General features: G+C 45.5%; 1 protein-coding gene across 1 annotated transcript; it reads right to left on the minus strand.

Moving 5' to 3' along the window:
• Window positions 1-699: 699 nt before the first annotated feature.
• LOC143583792 (cytochrome c1-2, heme protein, mitochondrial-like) lies at window positions 700-23,487 on the minus strand. The gene is made up of 9 exons (XM_077066004.1): window positions 23,481-23,487; window positions 23,359-23,394; window positions 23,162-23,244; window positions 23,061-23,074; window positions 13,911-13,971; window positions 1,478-1,549; window positions 1,272-1,388; window positions 1,112-1,177; window positions 700-923 (listed from the first exon to the last, which is right to left on the minus strand). Exons 1-9 carry the CDS (start codon window positions 23,485-23,487, stop codon window positions 807-809), a joined length of 573 nt encoding a protein of 190 aa, XP_076922119.1. The 3' UTR covers window positions 700-806.
• Window positions 23,488-27,167: the final 3,680 nt, after the last annotated feature.

Below are 27,167 nucleotides of genomic sequence, written 5' to 3' on the forward strand. Positions count from 1 at the left end.
ACAGCTTTTGAATCTAATTTTGTGGGCCTGTGGAGCATACCGTTGGAAACTAAGATCTGGTTTGACCGGATCTACCCGGTTTAATCTTTACAGAAGATTACAAATATATCAATTCTTTAATTTAACTTTTTAGACGTTTGATTATGAGTGATTAATCTGGTCATTAATAGTTCAATTGTTTAATGCATAGTACATCACACAAGTTTTATAATGATTTTATACAAATAACGTTACATTTCTAACCACTCTCTTTTACAAAGAACAAGACTTTTTCGAATAATAAGCCAATTCATTTGGTTATGTGACCCTACTCGAACTCATTATAGATACATATAGAAGTATGCAAAAAATACGTAATCTATGAAAGTTATGTGTATGGAGTACTGGGCGCTACAACTTTCAAGTCACCCATTCAAGAAATGGAATAATCGATGCATTACATATATGTGATCATCATAATCCATATTTAAAAAATAAATAAATCATATGTCATAATACTTAACAGCAATGACGATACATATAATTTGTTACTTACCACCTCACAGACGAATATTGGTCTGTATGATAAAGATGATTCGTTTGGTTCAAACATGAGAGTCCAACCAAGTCATTATTATTAAATAACAGATATACTACTATAAATACAAGAAGTCTACAAACATTTAGTTTCCATCACCATATGCCATTTTAACAAACATCTAGCCAACTTTAACATATGTAACTAACCAAATAGAGCATTTGACCATTACAGAGTTTATTGATATTTACCTCCCTCTGATATGCATACACAAAAGTCAACATGCAGATCAGTTGACCACATCAAGCACAAGCTTACGAGACTTGAAAATTGACCATTTCAAGCGTCTATAGTAACCGGCTTGTAGAAGTGCAAGTGACGATACAAATATCCATTTAAATCCCATCTACAATCACCAAACAACCAACTTAGGTCAGCATAACCTCAACTGTAAGATGGTTATTATGATCATAAGTACTACATTAATTATTTACAACTTATATTATAAAGAAAAGAAGAAAAAGGAAAAACATGTTTTCGGGTCAACCCAATGGTTTAATATTTGGATCAGAAGTAATGAGCTGCAGAAGTTACCAATTTTCTTTCTTCCATTTCGGGCTCAGCGGTCCATGCCAAAAAGCTCACAACGTCTTTTCCCATCTGAGCCATTAGTAATTGCATCAGGAAACTACGTGTCGCCCAAAAATTATTAAAAAAAAAACTAAAATTGATGTGTTAAAAGAGGGTTCTTTACTTGTGCCTCTGTTGCAGGTGTTCCATCTTCATATTCAACAGCTCCATCATTAAGCATTTTTGGCATCGCAATTGCTCCACCAGGAAAGTAAGGATTATAATGCAGTCCCTCTCTTATCTAACACAAATAAGAAAAATATTATTAAAAAGCAAGGTGAGAAATTACTTTCTTCATTAATTCGGTAGAAAAAGGTCCAAAGAAATTACCGAAACACCAGCAGGAGGGTCGCGATAGCCAGTAAGAACAGCAAATACATAGTTTTGACCATTATGACGGGCCTAAAAGAATAAAATAGAGCTGTTAGGAATAAAAAAAGCAAGTTGTAAATTGACAAAAGCACCCTTGAATCCACGTATATTTTAAGAAAAATCTAGCAAAAGAAAACCTGCCACAAAATTGTTAACGATAAATGCCCTTCAAGGAAAACCTTGTTATGCCCTAAGTTTTAAAATGACAAAAATACCCTTTATTCCACTTGTATACTTGATTAAGAATTTAAGATACATGGGAATAATTGTGCTATTCCTTTTCTCTAAAATCGACAAAAACAAACGCAAATGGTACTTGAATGGTCTCTGAAGAAACACTAAGTGACCCTGACAGATTAAGGATAACCTTAGGGTTAAGTAGATGTTTCTCACGAGGGTTAGGTCCGGCAAAGATGGTTATTCATCTCGACCTGCAAAACAGACACCGTAAGCTCGTCACTGAGAAGGGGGGGGGGGGTTCCTCCTTGTAACCACCCTCCGGCGTGAGAATCAGACTAGATTGCTCTGAATATAAGTGTATATAGAGAGAAATAGCTAGAGAGAAGATGATGATACCGTTCCAGGGTGTTGGAGTATTTATAGCCGAAGGTAGGTTTCCAAGCAGGTACGGCCAGCTGTATATAATATTCCTTTTCCACCAACTATGGGCTACGTTCGTGCCACGATGGGAGTTGGTGGGTAGGCAGCGGCTGATAGTGACATTTTGTACTGGAGCGTGCTCCTCCTCGTACTATTGTCAGTGAGCTGTCACCTTGTGATTGGTTCATGGGTTGCTTTTGTCAGATTTTGTCTATTTGTCCATACCTTGGTAGGTATAGTACAAAAGATCTTCTAGAAGCGTACGGACTGGCTCTTTTGGGCGGGAATATTCCCGCCCTGCTCATTCCGTCTTCAGGTGACATTACTGAAGTATAAAAGTTAGTGCCTTATGCGTGTAGCCTTACTGTTAGTGCGGGTAGCCTTCCTTCTTGGCTTGTACCCACAGCTGCGGGGACAGGCAGGGTACTGTACCAAGGGAGGCTTTCCTGCGGGAACAGCTGGCTTACTGCGTGTAAGGTCTTCATCTCTGAGCATGGTGGGTCCTGCGGATCCAGTTGGTCTTTGCGCAGACGTACCTCTTCAAGGTGAGTCTTGCGGGTCCAACTGGGCTTTGCGGGGACCTACCTCTTCAAGTCCCCCCAGTCCATTGTTCTTCTCATGAATTGTTAATAAGTGAGGGGAAATTTTGGACTTTAAGCAAGGGATTTTAAAGAGGGGTTTTCGTTTTTTAAGGTTCTCCGTGGGGATTCTTCCCGCAGTTTTCCTAATGTCACTTGCAGAAAATTCCCGACTTTTCTGCCTGATCTTTGGGTATGATGCGGGTAGGTGTGTAACCTCTTCGCAAGTCGGGAGCGTTGAGTTTCACTTGTGTAGATTCTCCACGAGGTTTTGGTAGTTTTAGACATAGTGATCAGTTATGTTAAACAACCAATTCCGCCTTGAAGCTTCAAACAATCTAGTTCTCAACGTTCCCGCTATGCAGGGATGTTATTTCTCATTCCGCAAGCATGGCCCATAAGATCGATCTTCTTGGCTTCAATTCCCTGCAAGTGCTAAATATGTGAAGGGTTTCGCCTTGACACTGTACCCGCACTTGTCCTATGGTTTCTTGCTTTCCAAGGTAAGGGGGTATATTCCCTCTTATTTTTGAATCTTTTTGAAATTCGGAGGGTTGGTGAAAGGATAAGGACAGTCCAAACGGTTGAAGGGACGTTGGCGTCTTCTGACGGTTTCAGGATGTGCAGGAAGTTATGACGACGTGACAGCATGTGGTCAATCTGAACGCTTTTTCAGGCGCGTGGGCACGAGTTTTATGGCACGCGCCCTTTTGACATCTGTTGCCAGCTTGCTTTATCCACACGTGTCGCCGTGTCATTGCTCCTGCGCCTTCTCTCTCATCCGCATTAAATTCATCGCATTTATTGCGATGAGTATATAAGGTGGAGAGGGTGTATTTCGTCCATTATCTTCACTTCACTTTTCTTCTCCTTTTAAGCGATTTCCGGCGAATACTCATCTTTTCCGGCGAGCATTCTCCTGAAACCGCTTTCTTTCCTCCTTAACATTAAAAGATGTCTTCTTCTCATGACCCAGAGGTTAACGTCGAGGAGTCCGACGTTTACCCCGAGAACCCGACGTCAACGTCCGATAAGGACGATAAGAGTACTGCTGGTGAGTGTCAGTGTACTCTTTCTGTCGATGTATACAATTACATCGTCAAGAAATTCATGCTGGAGTCCTATGAGCCGGAGTTGCCGGAGGTCAACCAGACGGTATACGATGCCCCTAAGGGCATGATGGGGGTTTACGCTACGTTCTTCCTATATGGGAATCTAAGATTCCCATTAACGAAGTTCATATACCGTGTTTTGGAGAAACACGGTGTTCATCTGACAGAGGTGCACCCAATGGCAATAGCTAAAGTTCGCCATTTCGAATTGGTGTGCCGTATTTTGGGTATCGAGCCTCGAGTCGACCGCCTGATGACCTTCTATACTTGGAGGTGCGTCCAGGGTTGGTATACCCTTGTCACTCGGATCAAGGGTTTAAAGATCTGTACTACCGAGCGTAGTCTCCGCTCTTGGAAGCGTGAGTTTTTCTACATTTCCGCTCGTGTCGTTCCCATTGCGATGTCGTTCAAGAATGGGAGGGCACTTCCTAATCTTCCGGCTTCCAATTACCAGGAGACGGAGTGGTTCACCAAGATTTCCCTGATTCAGACTCCTGTTTATCGCTTCGCGGAATCTGGGATGGTCATGCTTGGGATGAGTCGCGTGTGGAAGGACGCCGCAAATACCCATCGTTCTTGAATACGGTTTGAACTATATTCCTTATGGTATGCCCCGTCTTTTGTGTTTGTTTAGGGTTGTCCTTCTAACATTGTTATCATTTTTATTTCAGAAGGGAACGACTTACAGTCGCTTTTGCACCCGCGGGAGACTGGTGGTCCCGCGCGGTTGGGTACTCGTGATCTTGATGAGAACGAGTTGCCCGTTTTGGAGAAAACTGCGGATAAATTCGTAGAGGTCTACCCGCCATGCCATGAGATTTTAAGCGCCACTCGGCCAGGTAATGAGTTCTTTAATCCTCGTCCTCTTCATGCTCACACTTCTACTGGAATTCCTCTGATCTTGTCATCTTCTGATGAGGGATCCGCAGATGGGCCTTTTATTGTAAGGAAAAAGAAGGCGGCTGGAGTGAAGGGTAAAACGAAGGTTGCTCCCTTCGTTGACTTGGGGGATCAGTCTGATTCCGAGACTGAGAGTGAGGAGGCGGCGAGGAACCTTGGTGGTGGTGACGAGACCATTGTCTCAGTGGTTGAGACAACGGCTGTCACTTCTGAGCCGCCAATCGTTGCGAAGGTAACTGGCGTGAAGAGGCCAATTTCATCGGGTCCATCTCCGCCTGTCAGGGCTTTCAAGATCAAGAAAACCAGTAAGTGTACTTTTTTTTTGTACCTTTTCCGCATTTCGTTCCGCCTTTGTTTTTGATATCTTAAGGTTTTTCTTTTATGCAGAAGTGGACTTATCTGTTTTTGAAGAGAGTGGTGCGGGAGGAAGTGGTTCGGGACCCACGACGATAGGTTTGGTCAACCTATCCGAGGCGATGACCCAGGCGACTGCGCCTGTTTCTGGTACTGGTTCAGTTGCTTATACTGTTGAGGTAACTGTTCCGGTTATGACGTCGTCTGTCATGGCTGCTGTGCCGACGATGGCGTCCACTTTCGTTGCTGCGTTGAGCAGTTCAACTTCTTCGCCGGCCGTCAGTGCCATATTTACTACATCATTCACCGACCGGCGGTGACTTTTTCTGTGAGCTCATCTGCAGCGGCTGCCACGGTTATGAGTTCATCTCAAATGAGTTTATCTCCGATGGTCTCTACCTCTGTGGCTTCTACAGTGTCACATTCGGCGTCAACGACTACTTCGTCCTTGGCCGGTTCTTCAGGTATGTTTAGAGTTGGGACCTCTAGACTTACCTCTGTTGATGAGGGGGTCCGATCTTTGCCTCCTTCCCATCTCCTTGACCTCTTGGATGAATATCCTTTAGGTTCGGGTGATGGGTTTAGCGGCTATCGGCCTGTTATCGACCCTATAGGTGCGTGGGGTTACTTTGGCCTGTTATCCATCCTTAGTCATTTTTTCTTAACTGTTTTTTTTTTGTTGCAGTTTCAGATTCCAATGAGGTTTATGCCCCACGGTGGAATATCCGCCGAGGGACGACTCTCAGGACGGCTGCAGACTGCGTCGATTGGACGCGCCATGCCGCTCCAAGTGGTGCATTGGGGGAGGCCATGGTTAGTTACCAGGAAGGCCGGTTGTCCACCGAGCTCCGAATTCTACTCGCCCGGATGCAGCCGCGTGTCGAATTACTTTGTCGTGAAAACGATAAGTTAAGGACTGCGCGTAGCTTGGAGGGGGCTCAGGTGCGATCGCTGAGGGAAGAGAACAAGAAGCTTGCCGCCACCGCTGCTGAGAAAGAAAAGGCCTTCAAGGATCTTGAGGCCGAAATCCAAGCTAGGCATGAGGCCCGTTCCAAGGCTTCCCAAGTTGTTAATGAACAGCTTAGGTTGGCTAAGGAAACTGCGCGTAATGCGACTGAAAGGGCCACAAAAGCTGAAGCTGTTGCTGAGCCTCTACGCGCTGAAAATGAAGAACTGAAAGCTAAACTGGAGAAGCTTCAGCAGGCTCATGAGGCTTTGGCTTTGGAGGACGCCAAGAAGCTACTGGAGCTCTTGGATCAGAAGGGTGTGCTTCATCGCACTGAGCGCAAGCTTAAAAGCGTTGAGGAGGCTGCTGCCAAGGAAGTGTTGCTTGCCAACTTAAACAAGAATGAGGCCGAACGCGCACGCGATCAAGCTCACGCTACCCTTCAAGAGGCTCTGTCCAATAAGGATTGGCTTCTACGAGAAGCGTTGCCGCAGGTACGCATAGCTCAATTATTCTTTGCTTTTTGCTCCTTTTGCTTTTTATACTTAGAAAAGTTTTTTTTTGTAGGTTGTGCATTGGATTTTCGCGAACACATCCTATGATGATGCCATGAGCGCAGCCCTCAACGCTTCTCATGAGGATGGAGAGAAAGTTGGTTTCTTGCTTGGCTTAGGATTTGCAGAAAAAGGCATCTCGCCCTCAAGATTTCCTCTACACGATGTTGATATTGAGGCTGCTTATGACCAAGCTGTGAACCAATATGCTGCTTTCTCTCATCCGGTCGTGGAGAAGGTGAATGAAGTTGCTGCTGCTGATGACGGGCTGGCTATTCTCAAAGCTTTCCTTGAACAGCCGCAGCCAACTGATGGTGCGGGTTCAAGTGGGTTTGGAGGGAGTGGTTCCGAAGCCTGAATCTTGAGATTCCTCCCAGTCGTTAGGATAGATTTGCACTTTTTGTAGGCGGGTAGATACCTAGCCATTTTGTAATGTTTGTACAGCTTTTATCGTAAATATAAATTTTTATTGATGCCTTGCCTTGTAAACATTATATGATTTGCTCATGCATATTTTAGTTTAACTTAGCAATTTTCCAAGTGTTTTGAATAAGTTAACCTTTCGACGCGTGTCAGATAATAGGTTAATGTTCTGTTTCCTCTATCATGATTGTGCGGGTAGGACCGTCACTTTCACTTAGTAGGATGACCAAACTTTATCTATATCTGACCTGCGTTAAGGTTTTCCTCATCTTTTCCTTAGAAATTTTTACTGTGTATTTGTGTTTATGCGGGTTGTGCCGCTTTCCACACGCAACGACTTACTTCCTCCCACTTATTTATGCGGTGAGTACCGGCATATCAGTGTGGTCAGATCATAAGTATAAAGGCAAGGCTATCAGCATCAATGTGATAAGGAGAATCATTTCCATTAGAAGTGGCTCTAGGCCTGTTCGTTACAAGTTTGGAATTGATCTACATGTAGCATCTGCGTAATTGAGCTCCATTCCATGTTTTTGGGATGGGGGTGCCATCGAGCCTTTCGAGCCGGTATGCGCCCTTTCCCAGAACTTCTTTAATAATGTATGGCCCTTCCCAGACCGGGGCCAGCTTTCCTGGGCGCTCCTGGTTCGAAGCCTCGTTGTTACGCAGTATGTAGTCTCCGACATTGAAGTTGCAGAGTTTCACCCGCGTGTTGTAGTACTTTTGCATTTGTCGTTTGTAGTTCTCTTCACGCGCTGCGGCTAAGTCTCTGCGTTCTTCGGTTAGCATAAGGTCTAACTGTCTTTCCGCATCATTGTCTTCTGGTTGAGTTATGACTCTTGGTGAGGGTAGACCAATCTCGATTGGAACCATAGCTTCTGTGCCATAGGTGAGGCTGAATGGGGTTTCGCCCGTGCTTGCTTTTTTCAGCGTTCTGTTTGCCCAAAGGACATGTGGAACTTCGTCCACCCAGCCGGATCTATGCTCCAAGAGTCTTTTCTTTATGCCGTCGACGATGCTCTTATTTGCTCTTTCCACCTCACCATTACCCTGCGGGTGTGCCACTGAGGTAAAGGTGTGGGTGATTTGAAGCTCTTTCAGCCACTTTTGTAGCTTCTGGTCAGCAAAGTTGGTGCCGTTATCGCTCACCAAATTCTGTGGAAGTCCAAAACGACAAATAATAAATTCCCAAATAAGTTTTTTGATATGTTTTGCGGTTGTTTGGGCTAGGGGTTTTGCTTCTATCCACTTGGTGAAGTAGTCGATGGCTACCACTAGGAACTGAACGTTCCCTGCTGTTGTGGGAAATGGGCCTGTGACATCGATGGCCCACTTCTGGAATGGCCATGAAGAAGTGACTGGAACAAGTTCGTTCTTCGGGCGATGAGTGTTGGGTGCGTAGAGCTGGCAGGACCTACATTTTCTGATGTAGGCCAGCGCATCCGTGTGCATCTCCGGCTAAAAGTATCCCGCGTTGTTTAGCTTAGCTACAACTGCGCGTGGACCTGCGTGTACTCCACAGATGCCTTCGTGTACTTCCCTTAGGAGGTAGTCGGCATCTTGGTCGTCAACGCATCTGAGGAGTGGGCCAAGAAAGTTACGCCTGTAAAGTATGTCATCAACAAGTTGATAGTTCAGTGATTTACAGCGTATCTTTCTTGCCTGTGTCTTTGACTCTGGTAGTACACTCGTCGCAAGGTAATTTATGATTGGTGTCATCCATGTTTCCGTGCCGGTTTGGATGACACAAATTTCCTTGTGCGGGACAGATGGTGCTCCAAGAAGTTCAACGCGGATGTCCTTCCCCAAGTGGGTAAAGGCTAACGATGCAAGCTTGCTTAACGCATCCGCAGATTTGTTTTCGCTTCGCTTGATGTGCACAACTTTGCAATCGTTGAAATCGCGCATAAGGGTTTTTGCTTGTGCGAGGTACAGGGCCATTGTGTCGTTCACGGCCGTGTACGTCCCGTTAATCTGGTTGGCTACTAGCATGGAATCCACGTGGGCTTCCAAGTTTTTCACCCCCATCTTACGCTCAATTCTTAATCCGGCCAAGAATGCTTCGTACTCCGCTTCGTTATTCGTACTTGGGAAATCCAGCCGAATAGCGTAAGTGTATTCTTGGCCTGATGGGTTAGTTAGTTTCAACCCTGCTCCTGAACCTTCGTTGTTGGCTGCTCTATCAGTGTAGAGTCGCCAGACATCGTTAATGTCTTGTGCTGGAGAGGGTTGAGCCTCTTCCTGGCACTCTTTTTCCCGCGAAGCGGGGACTTCTGCAATAAAGTCGGCCAAGACCTGGCCTTTTATGGCTGGTCTTGGCTTGTATTTTATCGCATATTCTCCCAACTCAATTGCCCATTTGGCTAGGCGCTCTGACAACTCGGGTTTGCCTAGAACGTTTGCAAGTTTGAAGTTGGTGAGAATGGTGATTGGGTGGCCTTGGAAATATCGTCTTAGCCTGCGTGAAGCCTGTACAAGTGCTAAGACTAATTTTTCCAGGGTGGAGTACCGGGTTTCCACGTCTGTTAAGACGCGGCTTACATAGTAGATGGGCATCTGGATGCCCTTTCGTTCTACTAGTAAGACTGCCCCAGTTGCTCTGTCTGTGGCGGAGAGGTAGAGAATTAATTCCTCCCCCACTTCTGGTGCTGTGAGTGTTGGGAGTTCGACCAAGCGTGACCGAATCTCTTGAAAGGCTGCTTCCGCTTCTGGTGTCCAGCGGAAGTGCGTTTTCTTCAAACAATTTCTCAATGTTGACACGAATGGGAACGACCTATCTGCATGGTTTGCCAAAAAGCGGTTAAGTGCGACTAGTCGTCCATTCAGTGTCTGAGCCTGTTTGATGGTAGTAGGTGATTCCATTTTCATAATGGCTTCAACCTTTTCTGGGTTCGCTCTGAAGCCATCTTTGGCAACGATGACTCCTAAGAACTTCCCATCTTCCATCCCAAAGGAACACTTGCTCGGGTTGAGCTTCATGTTTATCTTTCTGAGCGTGTTGAAAGTTTCTTCGATGTCTTTCAACATCGCCTCTGGCTCGAGGCTTTTGATGACCAAGTCATCCATGTAAACCTCCAAGTTTCTCCCGATTTGGGCATGAAACTCTTTGTCCATCAGGCGTTGGTATGTGGATCCGGCATTCTTTAGTCCGAATGACATCATTTGGTAACAAAATGTGCCATCGGGCGTCCGAAATGCGGTTTTATCCTGATCGTCAACAGCCATGTGGATTTGATGGTACCCTTTATACGCCTCAAGGAAGCATTTAAGGCGAAACGGTGCTAATGAATCTACCTTAAGGTCAATTTCGGGTAACGGGTAACAATCCTTGGGGCATGCTTTGTTTAGGTCTTTAAAATCTATGCACATGCGCCATTGTTTGTTGGATTTTGGTACCATGACGGGATTTGCAACCCATGTTTGATATTTACTAATGCGTATGATGCCTGCGTCAAGGAGTTCCTTGACTTGGGTTCTACACGCGTTAGCCTGCTCAGCACCCATTACGCGACGCTTTTGTATGACCAGCGCAAATGCCGGGTCACACTTGAGCTTATGCTCAGCCTTACTTCGAGGTACACCAGTCATGTCAGCTGGTGTCCACGCGAAGATGTCGGCATTTTTTTTGCAACAAGCGTTTGAGTAAGGTGCGTGTGGGATTAGTGATCGTTGGGCCAATGGTAACAGCCTGGTCAGGGTATTTGCCATTGAAGGCCCATTCTTCTGGCTCAGAGGTGGTTGGTTTAGCCATTTTTGGTTTGGGTTTAGATGAGACAGATGCGATGCATACCTGGGGAATGCCCGTGATCATAGCGACGCCCTCAGTTGTTGGCCATCCCATCATACCATGGACCGAAGACACCACGACATTAAATCTTGCCATCCCATCTCTCCCGAAGAGAATGTCGTATGTGTGGTGTGGCTTCCTCATTACAACGAAGTCCACGTCTTCTGTGCGGGAGTACTTCCCGTCCATGAGAGTGACGGGGAAAGATAGGATTCCCAAGGGGGTGTTTGTGCTGCCGTCGAACCCTTCCATCGAGGCGTAAACTGTTTCTAGGCGTTCTTTGTCTTCGTCGTCTAGCTTGTCGAAGAACTGCCTATACATGACCGTTGACGAAGCGCCATTATCAGCAAGGGTGCGGGAGGTGATGTAGTGCCCCAGCTGGCTTTTGATGACTATGGGGCCTTCTTTGTTGGGCCCCCCTGGCACACGCGGGAAGCGCACTTCTGCTTCCTTCCACGCACTTGGCTCTGTTGTTCGTCGTTTTCTTTCTCTGATGTTGCCGTGAACCATGTGAATGCTGATGTCGACGGGCTTCCGTCCATTGCCCTTGTACCGATTGTCTTTCCTCCCTCCGTTCTTGATTGACGCCACGAGGTGTGTGAGTTTCCCATCTTTGACGAATGTTTCGACGACATCCTTCAAGGATGTGCATTCCTCAGTGGTGTGGCCTTTTGTCCCGTGGAAGTCACAGGATTTGCTCTGATCAGCGTTTTGATGCTGTCGGATTATTGGAGCCTTTGGCCATGGGAGCCTCTCGGTGGCAAATATCTCGGTGACGCTTTTGGTGAGTGGCGTCCATCTGGGATTCCGGTTCAACGAGTGCATGTTGTCCCTTCCGCCTAAGAGAGGGCGAGAGCTGGATGAGGTGTCAAAGTTTACCCTTGACTGCCAAATACCAAGCTTCCTCTTTTTGTTTTGTCGGGCGGTACGGACGTTATTTTCTCTTGTTCTCTGGGTGTAGAGGTTTGTGCTCTGGGGAAGATTTCTACCCAGTTGCTTCTCCGTTTCGGCAAAGCGTTTAGCTGCCGTCATGATGGCATCCCACGTGGATGGCGTGCCGTCTTTACCTGTCAACGTGCAGATGAGCTCTGGGTACTCAGCGCCCTGGATGAAAGCGGCGCGAACAAGATCTTCGCTAATAGTGCCCAGACTTAGCTTCTTTGAGTTGAAGCGAGTGATGAAGTCTAGCAAAGATTCGTCTTCTTCCCGGATGCAGTTGAGGATCGTCCATTGCTCTTCAGTATATTTTCTTTGTTGACTGAAGTGCTGGCTGAATTTGTGCTGGAAGTCTGCCCAATCGTAGATGTGGTGGACCGGTAGACGATCAAACCACGCTCTGGCTGCCCCGACGAACGTCATTTGGAACATGTAACACCATGTGGGTTCCGTCCAATTACTGACGGTTGCCCCCGCTATAAATCTGTTCATGTGATCGTCCGGGTCAGATATGCCATCATAAGTGCCTATGTTGGACATCTGTTGGGCACTCTTTGGAGCAATTGCTTCGGCAATGTCTCTTGCAAATTTGGACGTTCCCGCATTCGCAACAGTTGGTCTGAAAATTTTGGAGAAGTCACGTGGGTTTCCCCCCGTGTTCTTTGGTGTGAAAGTTTCTCCGAAATTTCTTCTCGAGTGGAAGTCTGCTTCTTTACGCTTCCCTTTCGCCTTATGACGTGGGTTTGCGTCACTGTCAGATTCTTCCTAATCTTCATCATCCACATACTCGCAATCAATGCTCATGTTGAGCTGTTGTCGAGTGCTTCCGAATTCGTCATTGGCCTGTTGGAGTGAACGTAAACGTTCGTCCAACTCGGCTTGAAATTCTTTCTGACGTGCTTCCGCCCAAGCTTTAACTTGTTCTGGTGTTTGTCGGGGAAGTCTCGTCTGTTGTTTCCCCAACCGGGTATCAATGAATCCCAGGAGAGGGTTGTTTACTGCACTTGCCCCGGCTTGGGTAACCGGGGTAGTGTTCGTAACAATCGTGTATTCACCGGTGTTCCCCCCAGTAGCTGGGGTTGTGTTTACCGGAGTTTCTTGGTTACCCGGTGGCTTTGGCATCGGAGTAACGTTAACCATCTTTCAAGAAATTTGAAAAAACTGAGAAGAAGAAGAGTAAGTTCTAGCTTAATGCATGGATGGCGCCAATGAAGAACACTAAGTGACCCCGACAGATTAAGGATAATCTTAGGGTTAAGTAGATGTTTCCCACGAGGGTTAGTTCCGGCAAAGATGGTTATTCATCTCGACCTGCAAAACAGACACCGTAAGCTCGTCACTGAGAAGGGGGGGGGGGTTCCTCCTTGTAACCACCCTCCGGCGTGAGAATCAGACTAGATTGCTCTGAATATAAGTGTATATAGAGAGAAATAGCTAGAGAGAAGATGATGATACCGTTCCAGGGTGTTGGAGTATTTATAGACGAATGTAGGTTTCCAAGCAGGTACGGCCTGCTGTATATAATATTCCTTTTCCACCAACTATGGGCTACGTTCGTGCCACGATGGGAGTTGGTGGGTAGGCAGCGGCTGATAGTGACATTTTGTACTGGAGCGTGCTCCTCCTCGTACTATTGTCAGTGAGCTGTCACCCTGTGATTGGTTCATGGGTTGCTTTTGTCAGATCTTTTCTATTTGTCCATACCTTAGTAGGTATAGTACAAAAGATCTTCTAGAAGCGTACGGACTGGCTCTTTTGGGCGGGAATATTCCCGCCCTGCTCATTCCTTCTTCAGGTGACATTATTGAAGTATAAGAGTTAGTGCCTTATGCGTGTAGCCTTACTGTTAGTGCGGGTAGCCTTCCTTCTTGGCTTGTACCCACAGCTGCGGGGACAGGCAGGGTACTGTACCAAGGGAGGCTTTCCTGCGGATACAGCTGGCTTACTGCGTGTAAGGTCTTCATCTCTGAGCATGGTGGGTCCTGCGGATCCAGTTGGTCTTTGCGCAGACGTACCTCTTCAAGGTGAGTCTTGCGGGTCCAACTGGGCTTTGCGGGGACCTACCTCTTCAGTCTCTAAACTTGTTTTAATAGTTAAACGAGCTTAATAAGAACTTTTGAATATCCTGGTGGCCAATGTGTACATTATTAACGAGCCTCTTGGCTTCATAGTTTATATTTGAAGGTAAATTAGTAACTTACTTTAGTAATGAGACTAAGATCGGGTGGATAGGCCCCGCCATTAGCAAACCTAGCCTCTTGGCTTCATAGTTTATATTTGAAGAGAGACGTCTGCGCAGAAACCAACTGGATCCGCAGGACCCACCATGCTCAGAGACGTGACGTCCTTACGCGCAGTACGCAAGCTGTTCCCGCAGGAAATGCCTCCCAATGGTGAAGTACTCCGCCTGTTCCCGCAGCTGCGGATACAAGCCATCAGGGAAGGCCACCCGCGCAGCAAGGCTACACGCACAAGGCACTTAGCTCTCAATAATTCAGTAGTCACCTGAAGGAATGAGCAAAGCCGGGAACAATCCCGCACAAAGGCGGGAGGGGGAATACTCCCGCCCAAATGAGCCAGTCCGTACGATACTGGAGGATCTTTTGTACTGTACCTGACGAGGTATGGGCAAAAGATCTGACCAGAGATACGACAGCTCATTGACAACAGTATGGCGAGCAGCATGCTCTTGTACTGTAGGTCACTATTAGCCGCTGCCTACTCACCAACTCCTGTCATACCACGTGCATAGCCTGCAGTTGGTGGAAAAGGAATAGCACACAGCAGGCCTGGTCACTGTCGGCCGCTGCCTACCCACCAACTACCAGCATGGCACGTGCGTAGGCCACAGTTGGTAGAACAGGAATACTATTCAGCCGGCTACACCTTCTTGGAAACCTACCTTCGGCAATAAATACCCCAAATGGTATGATCATCTCATCTTATCTTGTATCTTATATCTTATACCTGATATCTGCTCTAGCAATCTCTTAATATACACTTATATTCAAGAGCAATCTAGTCTGATTCTCACGCCGGAGGGTGGTCACAAGGAGGTACCCCCCCCCCCTTCTCAGTGACGAGCTCACGGTGTCTGTTTTGCAGGTTATCAGAAGAACCATCTTTGCCGGGTCTAACCCCTCGAGGGAAACATCTATTTAACCCCCAGATTATCCGTAATCTGCCCGGGGTCATTTAGTGTTTCTTCATTGGCGCCATCCGTGCATAAAAGCTAGAACTTCATTTCTTTTCAGTTTTTTCAATCTTCTGGAAAGATGGTTAAAGAAACTCCGGTAACCACAACCCCATCTACTGGGGGGAATACCGGCGACTACACAGTTTTTACGAACACTACCCCAGTTACCCAAGCTGGGGCAAGTGCAGTAAATAATCTCTCACTAGGATTCACCGATACCCAGTTAGAGAGACAAAGAACGAGGCTCCCCCGCCAAACACTCGATGAAGTTAAAGCGTGGGCGGAAGCACGTCAAAAAGAATTCCAAGCTGAGTTGGATGAACGCTTACGTTCACTCCAACAGCCTGAGGAATTCGGAGAGTACTTGGACGATGATTCGGAGGAATCCGATAGTGACGCAAACCCTCGTCATAGGGCGAAAAGGAAGCGTAAGGAAACGGACTCCCAACCGAGAAGGCGTTTTGGAGAAACCTTCAAACCAAAAAACGCGGGTGGAAACCCACGTGACTTCTCCAAAACATTTACACCAACTGCTGCAAAGGCGGGAACGTCCAAATTTGCAAGGGACATTGCGGAAGCAATCGTCCCGAAAAGTGCCAAACAGATGTCCAACATCGGCACTTACGATGGTATATCTGATCCAGACGATCATTTGAACAGGTTCATAGCGGGGGCAACCGTCAGTAGTTGGACGGAACCTACGTGGTGTTACATGTTCCAAATGACGCTTGTTGGGGCAGCTAGAGCGTGGTTCGATCGTCTACCGGTCCACCACATCTACGATTGGGAAGACTTCCAGCAGAAGTTTAGCCAACACTTCAGCCAACAAAGAAAGTATACCGAGGAGCAATGGACAATCCTCAATTGCATTCGAGAAAAAGATGAATCTTTGCCAGACTTCATCACTCGCTTCAACTCAAAGAAGCTAAGTCTGAGTAATATCAGCGAAGATCTTGTTCGCGCTGCTTTCATCCAGGGCGCGAACGACCCAGAGCTCATCCGCACCTTAACGGGTAGAGATGGCATGCCATCCACATGGGATGCCATCATGACAGCAGCTAAACGCTTTGCGGAAACGGAAAAGCAACTGGGTAGAGATCTCCCCCAGAGCACAAACCTCTACACCCAGAAAACAAGAGAAGACAACATCCTTACCGCCCGACTAAACAAAAAGCGGAAGCTAGGCATTTGGCAGTCAAGGGTAAACTTTGACACCTCATCCGGCTTGCAACATCGGTTAGGCGGAAGGGATAACGTACAGTCGAACCAGAACTCCAGATGGACGCCACTCACCAAAAGCGTCACCGAGATATTCGCCACTGAGGAGCTCCCATGGCCAAAGGCTCCAATAATCCGACATCGTCACAATGCTGATCGGAGCAAATACTGTGACTTTCACAGGACAAAAGGCCACAACACTGAAGAATGCACAGACGTGAAGGACATCGTCGAAGCATTTGTCAGAGATGGGACGCTCGCGCACCTCGTGGCGTAACGAACGCTGAGCAGGCCGATGCGTGTAGAACCCCAGCTAGGGAAAACACGAATGAAATTGCAGCTTCAATGTTGGAGACTACATACTGCGTAAATAACGAGATCCCGAACCAGGTGCATATCGGCTCGATGGCACTCCCATCCCAACAACATGGAAGGGAGCTCAATTACACAGTTTGCATGTAGATCAATTCCAAACTTGTAAAGAAAAGGCCCACAGCCACTTCTAATGGAAATGATTCTCCTTAGAACATTGATGCTGATAATCTTACATTTATACTTATGAACTTTCCACACTGATATGCCAGTCTTAACCGCATACATAAGTGGGAAAGAAGTCGTTACTTGTGGAAGGCGGCAAAACCCGCATAAACACAAAAAACGACAAACCTTCACGCAGGTCAGTCATAGGTAAAGTTTGGTGATCCCACTAAGTGAAAGTGCCGGTCCTAACCGCACAAATCATGATAAACTGAACCCATTGACAACCGCGCGTCGAACGGTTAATTTATTCAACACTGATGCCGGCTTTCACCGCATAAATAAGTATAAAGAAATTGTTGCTTGTGGAAGGCGGCAAAACCCGCATAAACACAAAAAACGACAAACCTTCACGCAGGTCAGTCATAGGTAAAGTTTGGTGATCCCACTAAATGAAAGTGCCGGTCCTAACCGCACAAATCATGATAGAAGAAACCGAACTAACCTATTGACAACCACGCGTCGAACGGTTAACTTATTCAAAATACTTAGAAAATTTCTAACAGAACGATGAGGAAAACCTACACGCAGGTCAGATGTAGGTAAAAGTTAGGCATCCTACTAAGTGCAAGTGACGGTCTTACCCGCACAATCACGAACGAGGAAGCAAAACTTCAGCCTATTATCTACCACGTTCAAAGGTTAACTTATTCTAAACACTTAGAAAATTTCAAAGGAAAAGATGAGGAAAACTTCCACGCAGGTCAGATATAGGTAAAGCTTAGCCATCCTACTAAGTGCAAGTGACGGTCTTATCCGCACAATCACGAAAGAGGACGCAAAACTTTAACTTATTATCTGCCACGTTGAAAAGTTAACTTATCTAAGTACTAAAGAAATTGCTAAGTTAAAACAAAATATGCGTGAAATAAACAAGGCAAGGAATTGGCAAATAATCTTTATTCCATCGAAATTCAAATATTACAGATTACTGGGTACATACCTGCATACAAAAGAAGCTATACAAAAATAAAAATCTATAATGGTGGAAAGGGATCTTCAGGATCAAGCTTCAGGACCACTTCCACTTGGACCCGCACCATCAGTAGAACGTGGCGGTTCAAGGAAAGCTTTAAGGATAGCTAGCCCATCATCAGCAACAGCAACTTCGTTCACCTTCTCCACCACCGGATGCGGGAAGGTGGCATACTGATTCACTGCTTGGTCATATACAGCTTCAGTATCAACGTCATATAAAGGGAAGTTGGAAGGCGGGATGCCTTTCTCAACAAACCCTAGACCAAGCAGGAAGCCGGCCTTTTCCCCATTCTCATGAGAAGCGTTGAGGGCTGCGCTCATAGCATCGTCATAAGACATATCCGTGAAGACCCGATGCACAACCTACAAAAAGAAAAAAATACAAGTATCAAAACCTTTTCTATTTACAAAGAAAAGCGTAAAGATATAATGAAATTAAACATACCTGAGACAACGCTTCTCGAAGAAGCCATTCCTTGGCAACCAGAGCCTCCTGGAGGGCGGCTTGAGCTTGGTTACGGGCGCGTTCGGCTTCACTTTTGTTGAGGTTGGCAAGCAACACTTCTTTAGCCGCAGCCTCTTCAACGCCCTTTAGCTTCCGCTCAGTATGGTCAAGCACCCCCCTCTGGTCCAAGATCTCTTGGAGCTTCTTGGCGTCTTCCATCGCCAAGGCATCATGAGCCTGTTGGAGCGCCTCTAGTTTGGCTTTAAGTTCCTCATTCTCGAGGCGTAGAGGCTCAGCAACAGCTTCAGCCTTGGTGGCCCTCTCAGTTGCGTTCCGTGCAGTTTCCTTAGCCAGCCGAAGCTGTTCGTTAACAGCTTGGGCAGCCTTGGAACGGGCCTCGAGTCGGGCCTGAACTTCAACCTCGAGGGCCTTGAAGGCCTTCTCCTTTTCCGCAGCCACTGCGGTAAGCCTCTTGTTCTCCTCCCGGACAGCCCGCGCCTGAGCTACTTCTTGAATACGAGCTGCTTTTAACTTGTCGTTTTCACGACAGAGCAGCTCGACGCGCGGTTGCATCCGGGCCAGGAGAATCCGAAGCTCGTTGGTTAGCCTACCCTCCTGGTAGCTAGCCATTGCTTCCCCCAACGCACCACTGGGAGCTGCGTGACGAGCCCACTCCACGCACTCCACAGGCGTGCGAAGGGTTGTTCCTCGGCGGATGTTCCATCGTGGAACATACACTTCATTGGAATCCGACACTGCAAAAAACAAAAAGCAGTTAGGAAAAGATGATATATATAAAAAAAAAAAAAAGGCCAAAAGAACCCTACGCACCTGTAGGGTCGACAACAGGCCGATAGCCGCCAAACCCATCACCTGAACCCAAGGGAAATCCATCCAAGAGGTCAGGCAGATGGGAAGGAGGCAGAGGTTGGCGAGAAGCCCCAAGCATATCTGAAGGATCGGCCGTAGCTGCCGACGTCGGAGGAGGCATAGAGGCCGCCGCGGTAGAAACCAACGGAGGTGAACTCACCGGAGGTGAACTCACAACCGTGGTCGCCGCTGCGGAAGTACCCGCAGAAATAGTCACCGCCGGCTCAGTGAAAGATTCAGTAAATATGGCACTGACAGCCGGCGGAGATGTCATCACAGTTGGAACAGTTGGCTCAACTGGGTGAGCAACTGAACCAACTGAAGCAGGCGCAGCCGCCTGGGTCATCGCCTCAGGTAGGTTGACCAAGCCTACCATCATGGGTCCGGAGGTGCTCCTCCCCGCTCCACCCTGGAATGCGGTAGCATCCACGCCTGCACAAAGAAGATATAAGTATAATGGCGGAAAGATATGAAGTTAAAAAGTAAAGAAAGTTTGTACTTACGGGTTTTCTTGAGCCTAAAAGTGCGAACAGGCGGGGACGAACCCGATGGAGCCGGCCTCTTCACGCCACTCACCGTCGTTGTCCTGGGCTGCTCGGAGGTGACGGTCGTCTCAGCCTCCGGAGCAGTGGTCTTAGCACCACCAGGGTTCCCCGCCACCTCCTCGCTTTCGGTCTCTGAATCAGACCGATGCACCGGATCGGCAGTGGAGGCAACCTTCGCCTTCCCCTTCCCGCCGGCAGCCTTCTTCTTCCGCACCAACGGAGGACCATCTGCGGATTCCTCATCAGAAGATGACAAGATTAGAGGAATTCCAGCAGAGGTTTCAGCATTGAGAGGTCGAGGGTTGAATAATGCCTTACCTGGCCGCGTGGCGCTCAGAATAGGGTGGCATGGCGGGTAGACCTCCACAAACCGATCCCTCGTTTGCTCCAAGATGGGCAACTCGTTCTCATCGACAGCACGAGTACCCATCCGAGCGGGACCATCACTCTCCCGCGGCTGCAGGAGAGACTGCAAGTCGTTCCCCTCTGAAATAAAAGAAACAGTTAGAAGACAAACCTATATAAACAAATAAGACAAAGCATACCGTAAGGGACAGAGTTCAAACCGTATTCGAGGACGATGGGAACCTGTGACGCCTCCTTCCACACCCGGCTCATCCCAAGCATCACCATCCCAGACTCCGCAAAGCGGTACACCGGAGTCTGGATCCGGGAGATCTTGGCGAACCATTCCGCCTCCTAGTAGTTTGGGGCGTGAAGGGCGGGGAGTGCTATCCCATTCTTAAACGTCATCGCTATCGGGACGACGCGAGCGGAGATATAAAAAAACTCCCTCTTCCACGACCGAAGTCTGCGCTCGGTTGCGCAGATCCTCAGCCCCTTGATCCGGTTGACCAAGGTGTACCACCCCTGGATGCACCTCCAAGAATAGAAGGTCATCAACAGGTCAACATGGGGCTCCACGCCCAGAATGAGGCATACCCACTCAAAGTGGCGGATCTTGGCGATCGCCATCGGGTGTACCTCCATCAAATGCATCCCGTGCCTCTCTAAGACACGGTATACAAACTTTGTTAATGGGAATCTGAGATTCCCATAAACGAAGACTGCAGCGTACACCCCTATCTTGCCCTTGGGGGCATCGTACACCGTCTGGTGTGGCTCCGGAAACTCAGGCTCGAACGGCTCGAGCATGAACTTCCGGACGATGTACTGAAAAAGCTCAGTGGGAAGAGCACACTGGCATTCGCCAGCAGTGCTCTTATCGTCTTTATCAGACGTAGACGTCGGCATCTCGACGTGCACGTCAGATTCCTCGGCAGCAGCTTCGAAATCGTGAGTAGAAGACATGGTTTGGAGGTAAAGGAATGATTTCAGGAGAATGCTTGGCAGAAAGTATTCGCCGGAAATCGTTTACAAGAAGAGTGAAAGTGTGAATTACAAAGGACCCTCTCCCCCTTTATATACTCATCGCAATTAATGCGATGAATTTAATGCGGAAGAGAGAGAAATCACAGGTGCAATGAAACTATGACACGTGGCAAAGTGCAAGCTGGCAACAGCTGTTGAAAGGACGCGTGCCATTAATTTCGCGGCCACGCGCCCGAAAAATCGCGCCCACGCGCCTGAAAAAGCGTCTGGAATGACCATGTACTGTCACGTCGCCATAACTTCCTGCACGCCTGACACAGTCAGAAGAAACCGTCGGACGACGTTTCAACAGTTTGGACTGTTCTTATCTTTTCACCAACTCTTCGAATTTCAAAATTTCAAAAAGATTCAAAAGTAAGCGGGAAAATACCCCTTACCTTGGCAACCAAGAAACTATAAGACAGGTGCGAGTACAGTGTTAAGGCAAAACTCTTCACATACTTAGCAACCGGCAGGGAGTTGAAGCCAAGAATACCTCGGCGACCAAGTAACTATAAGACGGGTGCGGGTACAGTGTTAAGGCAAAACCCTTCACATACTTAGCACCCGCAGGGAATTGACGCCAGGAATACCTTGGAAGTAAAGTAACCGTAAGACGAGTGCGGGTACAGTGTCAAGGCAAAACCCTTCACATACCTAGCGCTCCGCAGGGAATTGAAACCAAGAAGGATCTTCTGGGCCATGCTTGCGGAAACGGGAATAACATCCCCGCATAGCGGGAACGTCGAGAACTATATTGTTTGAAGCTCCAAGATGGAATTGGTGGTTTTAACATAATTGATCACTATGTTCAAAACTACCAAAACCTCATGGAGAATCCACACAAGTGGGACTCAACGCTCCTGACTTGCGAAGAGGTTACAGACCTACCCGCATCATACCCAAAGATCAAGCAGGAAAGTCGGGAATTTCTGCAAGTGACATTAGGACTTCCGCGGGAAGAATCCCCATGGAAAACCTTAAAACTAAACCCTTTTCAAAAACCCTTTGCTTAAGTCCAAAAGTTCACCTCACTTATTAAACATTCATGAGAAGAACATTGGACTGGGGGGACTTGAAGAGGTAGGTCCCAGCAGAGCCCAGTTGGACCCGCAGGACTCACCTTGAAGAGAGACGTCTGCGCAGAAACCAACTGGATCCGCAGGACCCACCATGCTCAGAGACGTGACGTCCTTACGCGCAGTACGCAAGCTGTTCCCGCAGGAAATGCCTCCCAATGGTGAAGTACTCCGTCTGTTCCCGCAGCTGCGGATACAAGCCATCAGGGAAGGCCACCCGCGCAGCAAGGCTACACGCACAAGGCACTTAGCTCTCAATAATTCAGTAGTCACCTGAAGGAATGAGCAAAGCCGGGAACAATCCCGCACAAAGGCGGGAGGGGGAATACTCCCGCCCAAATGAGCCAGTCCGTACGATACTGGAGGATCTTTTGTACTGTACCTGACGAGGTATGGGCAAAAGATCTGACCAAAGATACGACAGCTCATTGACAACAGTATGGCGAGCAGCATGCTCTTGTACTGTAGGTCACTATTAGCCGCTGCCTACTCACTAACTCCTGTCATACCACGTGCATAGCCTGCAGTTGGTGGAAAAGGAATAGTACACAGCAGGCCTGGTCACTGTCGGCCGCTGCCTACCCACCAACTACCAGCATGGCACGTGCGTAGGCCACAGTTGGTAGAACAGGAATACTATTCAGCCGGCTACACCTTCTTGGAAACCTACCTTCGGCTATAAATACCCCAAATGGTATGATCATCTCATCTTATCTTGTATCTTATATCTTATACCTGATATCTGCTCTAGCAATCTCTTAATATACACTTATATTCAAGAGCAATCTAGTCTGATTCTCACGCCGGAGGGTGGTCACAAGGATGTACCCCCCCCCCCCCCCCCCTTCTCAGTGACGAGCTCACGGTGTCTGTTTTGCAGGTTATCAGAAGAACCATCTTTGCCGGGTCTAACCCCTCGAGGGAAACATCTATTTAACCCCCAGATTATCCGTAATCTGCCCGGGGTCATTTAGTGTTTCTTCATACTCGGTCTTTCCATATTGGTTCAAACACAAAATTCAATACACACACACGCGCATGATCAAAATTCAATACGTTGAAACTACGGGTCAAATGAAAAGTTGCAATCAAGAAATGGATTAAGCTACTACCATGCATGCAGCAGCTAAAATGTTCATAATAGTTAGTTAGTTAGTTAGTTGTGTATAAAGCATCTAAACAGACAGATCAAAATTAATTAGTAACTGAATACCTTAATAATATTTGTGATCTCTGGTGGAACATTCGGAACTTGTCTCTGATGAGTGATTAATCCAGATAGAATCCGTCTAAAACCTGATGCAAAGTTCAATTATCAGAGTTGAAAATGGACGGCTAACACTGATTCAAGTTATCGTGATTAAAACGGAGACGAAAGGAAAGAGCTGGAGATATATGTGAATTCATTACTGTCAATCCCTACGACGTTAAGCTTCTTCCCCAAAGCTGCAAAAATCAAACACCAAATCAGTTAAAAAAACTGGAAGTGAAAGTAAAATGCATATATATGTGATTATTAATTAATTTATTACTGATCATGATTATGGGACCGATGAGCTGAGCAAGCTGCTAGGATAGGAGTTAGAGCCATCACTAGCAGCCAGTAATTATTGAAGCATCGATGGGAATGGGATGGGCTCATTTTTTATTTTATTGGGCCACTTGTTACACTCCTAGTCAAATGCAGATTGGTTTACATTTAATTAATTTTTGCTGGATTTTTTCCAGAAGCAGACAACCAACGTCGCGTCGTTTCTAACCTCTTCCGTTATGTCATATCTCATGTCAATTTAACTGATAAGAAAATTACTATATTTTAGGTGACCCTCGTAGGCAGTTTGTTTTTAGAAGTTTTACCCACACAACCCCTGAATATAGAAAATAGATATCAACCATGTTTTTCAACCTGGTTCAGTGTTAAGGCTCATCCGGTTGGTCAGGGTCTTGCTTCCCAGATTTAAATCCAACAAGTGTATGTTATTAAAAAGGGGAGAACGCCCGGTCCAGGTAGCCCAACTAGTTATAGCTAATGAATGAAAAGTGCGTGCTATTTGAGATTACTCGTCTTAAGCCTCACCTCGGTAGCTCAGCGGTAAAGCGACCTCTTTTATAGTTCAACGGGGCCATTAAGTTAATGTATTTGAAAAAGAAAATGGTATTTGAGAGGACCGAATGTGGGCCGGGCCTTATAATACTGGTTCAGTGTCACTTTCTACTTGAAATGGACTCAAAACTTTTGGACTAGTGGCCTAGTGGGCTTGCATGCAAAACTGGATATACATACTCTTTCACAGGGAAGAGCTACCAGGTCCATTGGGCCAACGGCCCATAGGGAAGTCGACCCCTGAATTGATTGGCTAATTTGTTGACTTTAAAGGTTTAATTCAGAATTTAGATGGTATATAGGGTAACGAGGCTTTCTGAATCGAAGAGTGTGGTGACCTAACATACAAGAAAATCATTGTTCTAAAAAAATGATAAATAGGGGATCAAGATGAGCCAACACCTAAAAACTTCTCAATATATAGTAACAGACAGTAAAAACATTATTAGTAAAACAAAAAAAATGATAAACTATTAAAGAAAGAAGACAACACATGCAAATGCCATCATTTATGTACTTTTATGGTGGTGAATCTAATAGTAAAGTAAATGGTGATTATGACTTGGGTTTTTTTTTAGAATTTTTATCTTGTTTGGTGATATCGGATCATGCTAAACCAGGGGCGGACCTACTTGCGTTAAGTTTTTTTGTTAGGTGTTATATATGAGTGAAAATCTCAAGCGCCCCCCGTAAAAATTTGCAACCGCCCCCTTTTAAGTTGAACTTTTGAAACCTACCCATAAGAAGATGATCTCTTATTTAAACTATTGAAAATCTTGGCAATTTTCTGACTGGTTCGATGAACAGATGGTTGCAGTCATTCCGGAGAAGATGATCTATTAATATATTATTTAAACTTTTTGTTCTTTTTGTAATTTTACAAGTCCACTAAAAGGTACTGTATCAAAGCAAACACCTAGTGACACACGTACGGCCACTTTTCCTGGTGGATTATCAAAACATAAATTTCTTTAGCCAATGTAATATATCTATCTAACTTAATGATAACAAAAAGAAAGTTTGTGTTTGATATGATTTATTATTTTCAAGTTTTTTTTTTATTTTTATTTTTATTTGATTTTCTTATTTTGTGATCTTTTTATTTGTTTGACTGATTGTTGAAAATTATTATTGTACCATAGTGAATTTATATATGTATCATTTTTAAGCATTTATATATGTTATCCTAATAAACAACTAAACGAGGAGACACGTGATTTCACTCTAGGGCTTTAGAAAATTGGTTTATCCCATCTGCCGATGTTAAGTGAGAATATGTGATAATGTGATTATCGATTTAACGAGTCACATGATGGAACCAATCCTCGGTAAACTTAGAGAATCATCTTTTAAAACTCCTTAATACGTTGACCCTATCCGACCCACTTCGAATAAGATTTTAAAAGAGTCATCATGTAGTGATAGCCAAACGACCTCTGATTTTCCGGCCCCCAAGAAAAAGTTTTCTAGGTCCGCCACTGTGTTAAACTATACCTAACTTTATTGTTTTCTTTAGAACATCATTGCTTTTGTAAATTAAAAGAAAATTTAAATTTGATATTGTATAAACATTTTATTCAGCCTTTTAGTTTCAACTTTGATTTCTATTTCAACAGTACGGCTGTGCCATTTATAAGGCTTTTTTGTTTTTTTAATGTGTTTCTTCATATAACTGCCATTATAATGTGATCACCTGGTCATCTCAACCGCTTTCTCTTTCCATGATTATGAATGTAAAACTTGTATTTATTGCACCATATGATTATTTTTATGATTAACAATCTTTTCAAAAAAGAGGATGAAAATGATGATGGTGTTGGTTCTAAAGGTGCACCGCATGAGTGCCCAGTGTGCTCAATTAAATCATGCATTTCTTAAAATTTTGTGTTTTATGTGACTATACTTTATCTACTTCAACTGCCTAATTTTCATTCAACCATCAATGGGGGAGGGTTGGATAATGGTTGAATTGGGTAGTTTAGGTATTGGCCTATGGGGCCAAAATGGGTCGGGGTCGGGTTAACCCTTGGTCAACGAATTTTTAAGTTTTTATTATTAATGTTAATACTTAATAGTATACATTTACTTTTATGAACATTGTGATTTAGGAAGTTTTTGGAAGCAATCTCTTTATCTTCTGTTATGTACTTAGATATATTAATAATGTGTCTGAAATGTCTCCCTTAGCTAGAATGAGTCTTGACCAGAATTTAATATGAGTTCTGGAATGTACTGAAAGTCTGAAACCTGATGAGTGATTCATTTTTGGCTTCATAAAAGAGTAAAATGACATCGTAAACAATGTTAAACGATAAAAAAAACATGGGAAGTAAAATAAAATATGAAAAATGCCGGTAAATGGTGGCTGCATCAGCTTCTGGCTTATGCTCTTTCTTTCATTTTGAACAGGCCTTAAGCAAAACAAACGAAAAATCATGAAAACGTCTCGTTGGCCAAAAAATTGAGAAAATAGCTATTGACTTCTTATTTATAAAATTATCCAAACTTAAAATCTATTTGAGTGAAAATCGATGATAGGTTGACACGTGTCTAACGCTCATTGGTTTGCACCCTATGGTTTAAAAGTTTTGATGATACACGCCAAAGCCATAAGTGATTGGCATGACAAGTTTTCATTGGATTGGATGACAAGTTTTCATTGGATTGGATGGCTTCAGGATTTTCTATAGATTTTGGAGATCGAAGACCTTAATATAGAAACTTACATATATAAACGAAATTCATTAGTACAATGATAATTGTCTCAAACATGATACAATTCGATTGCAATAGAGATGGATTTGCCATTTGCGATGTTGCCGGGCATCGGTGTGAACTAAGACGTGCGTCTCTCGACTTTATTCTACGAATTCGAGTATTCGAGGCAGACTTCAACGAATCAACTAATTAAGCCCTTCAACAGGTTACCCTGTTTCTAATTCAAATATTTGATTACAACTTTACAAGAAAAACTAGAAGGGGCGAAGTAATCATCTAACAAATTAACGTATAATACATAAAGGAAGAAAATGAAAATTTTGGCCCCTTTTGAAAATGGACCTTATGCCGCGATCGCCCACCTAGCACCCCACAAGGGCCAGCCCTGGATGACTTG

Source organism: Bidens hawaiensis, unplaced genomic scaffold (genome assembly GCF_021521415.1).
Source record: "Bidens hawaiensis isolate Kalapana, Puna unplaced genomic scaffold, B.hawaiensis_p1.1 tig00032526_1, whole genome shotgun sequence".
Classification (NCBI taxonomy): domain Eukaryota; kingdom Viridiplantae; phylum Streptophyta; class Magnoliopsida; order Asterales; family Asteraceae; genus Bidens; species Bidens hawaiensis.

Coding starts and splice junctions, on each gene's coding strand:
- LOC143583792 (XM_077066004.1), bottom strand. Junction 23,245..23,358: donor TAACGTCGTAGGGATTGACA/GTAATGAATTCA, acceptor ACTTTGCATCAG/GTTTTAGACGGATTCTATCT. Junction 1,550..13,910: donor ATCTTAGTCTCATTACTAAA/GTAAGTTACTAA, acceptor TTATTCTTTTAG/GCCCGTCATAATGGTCAAAA.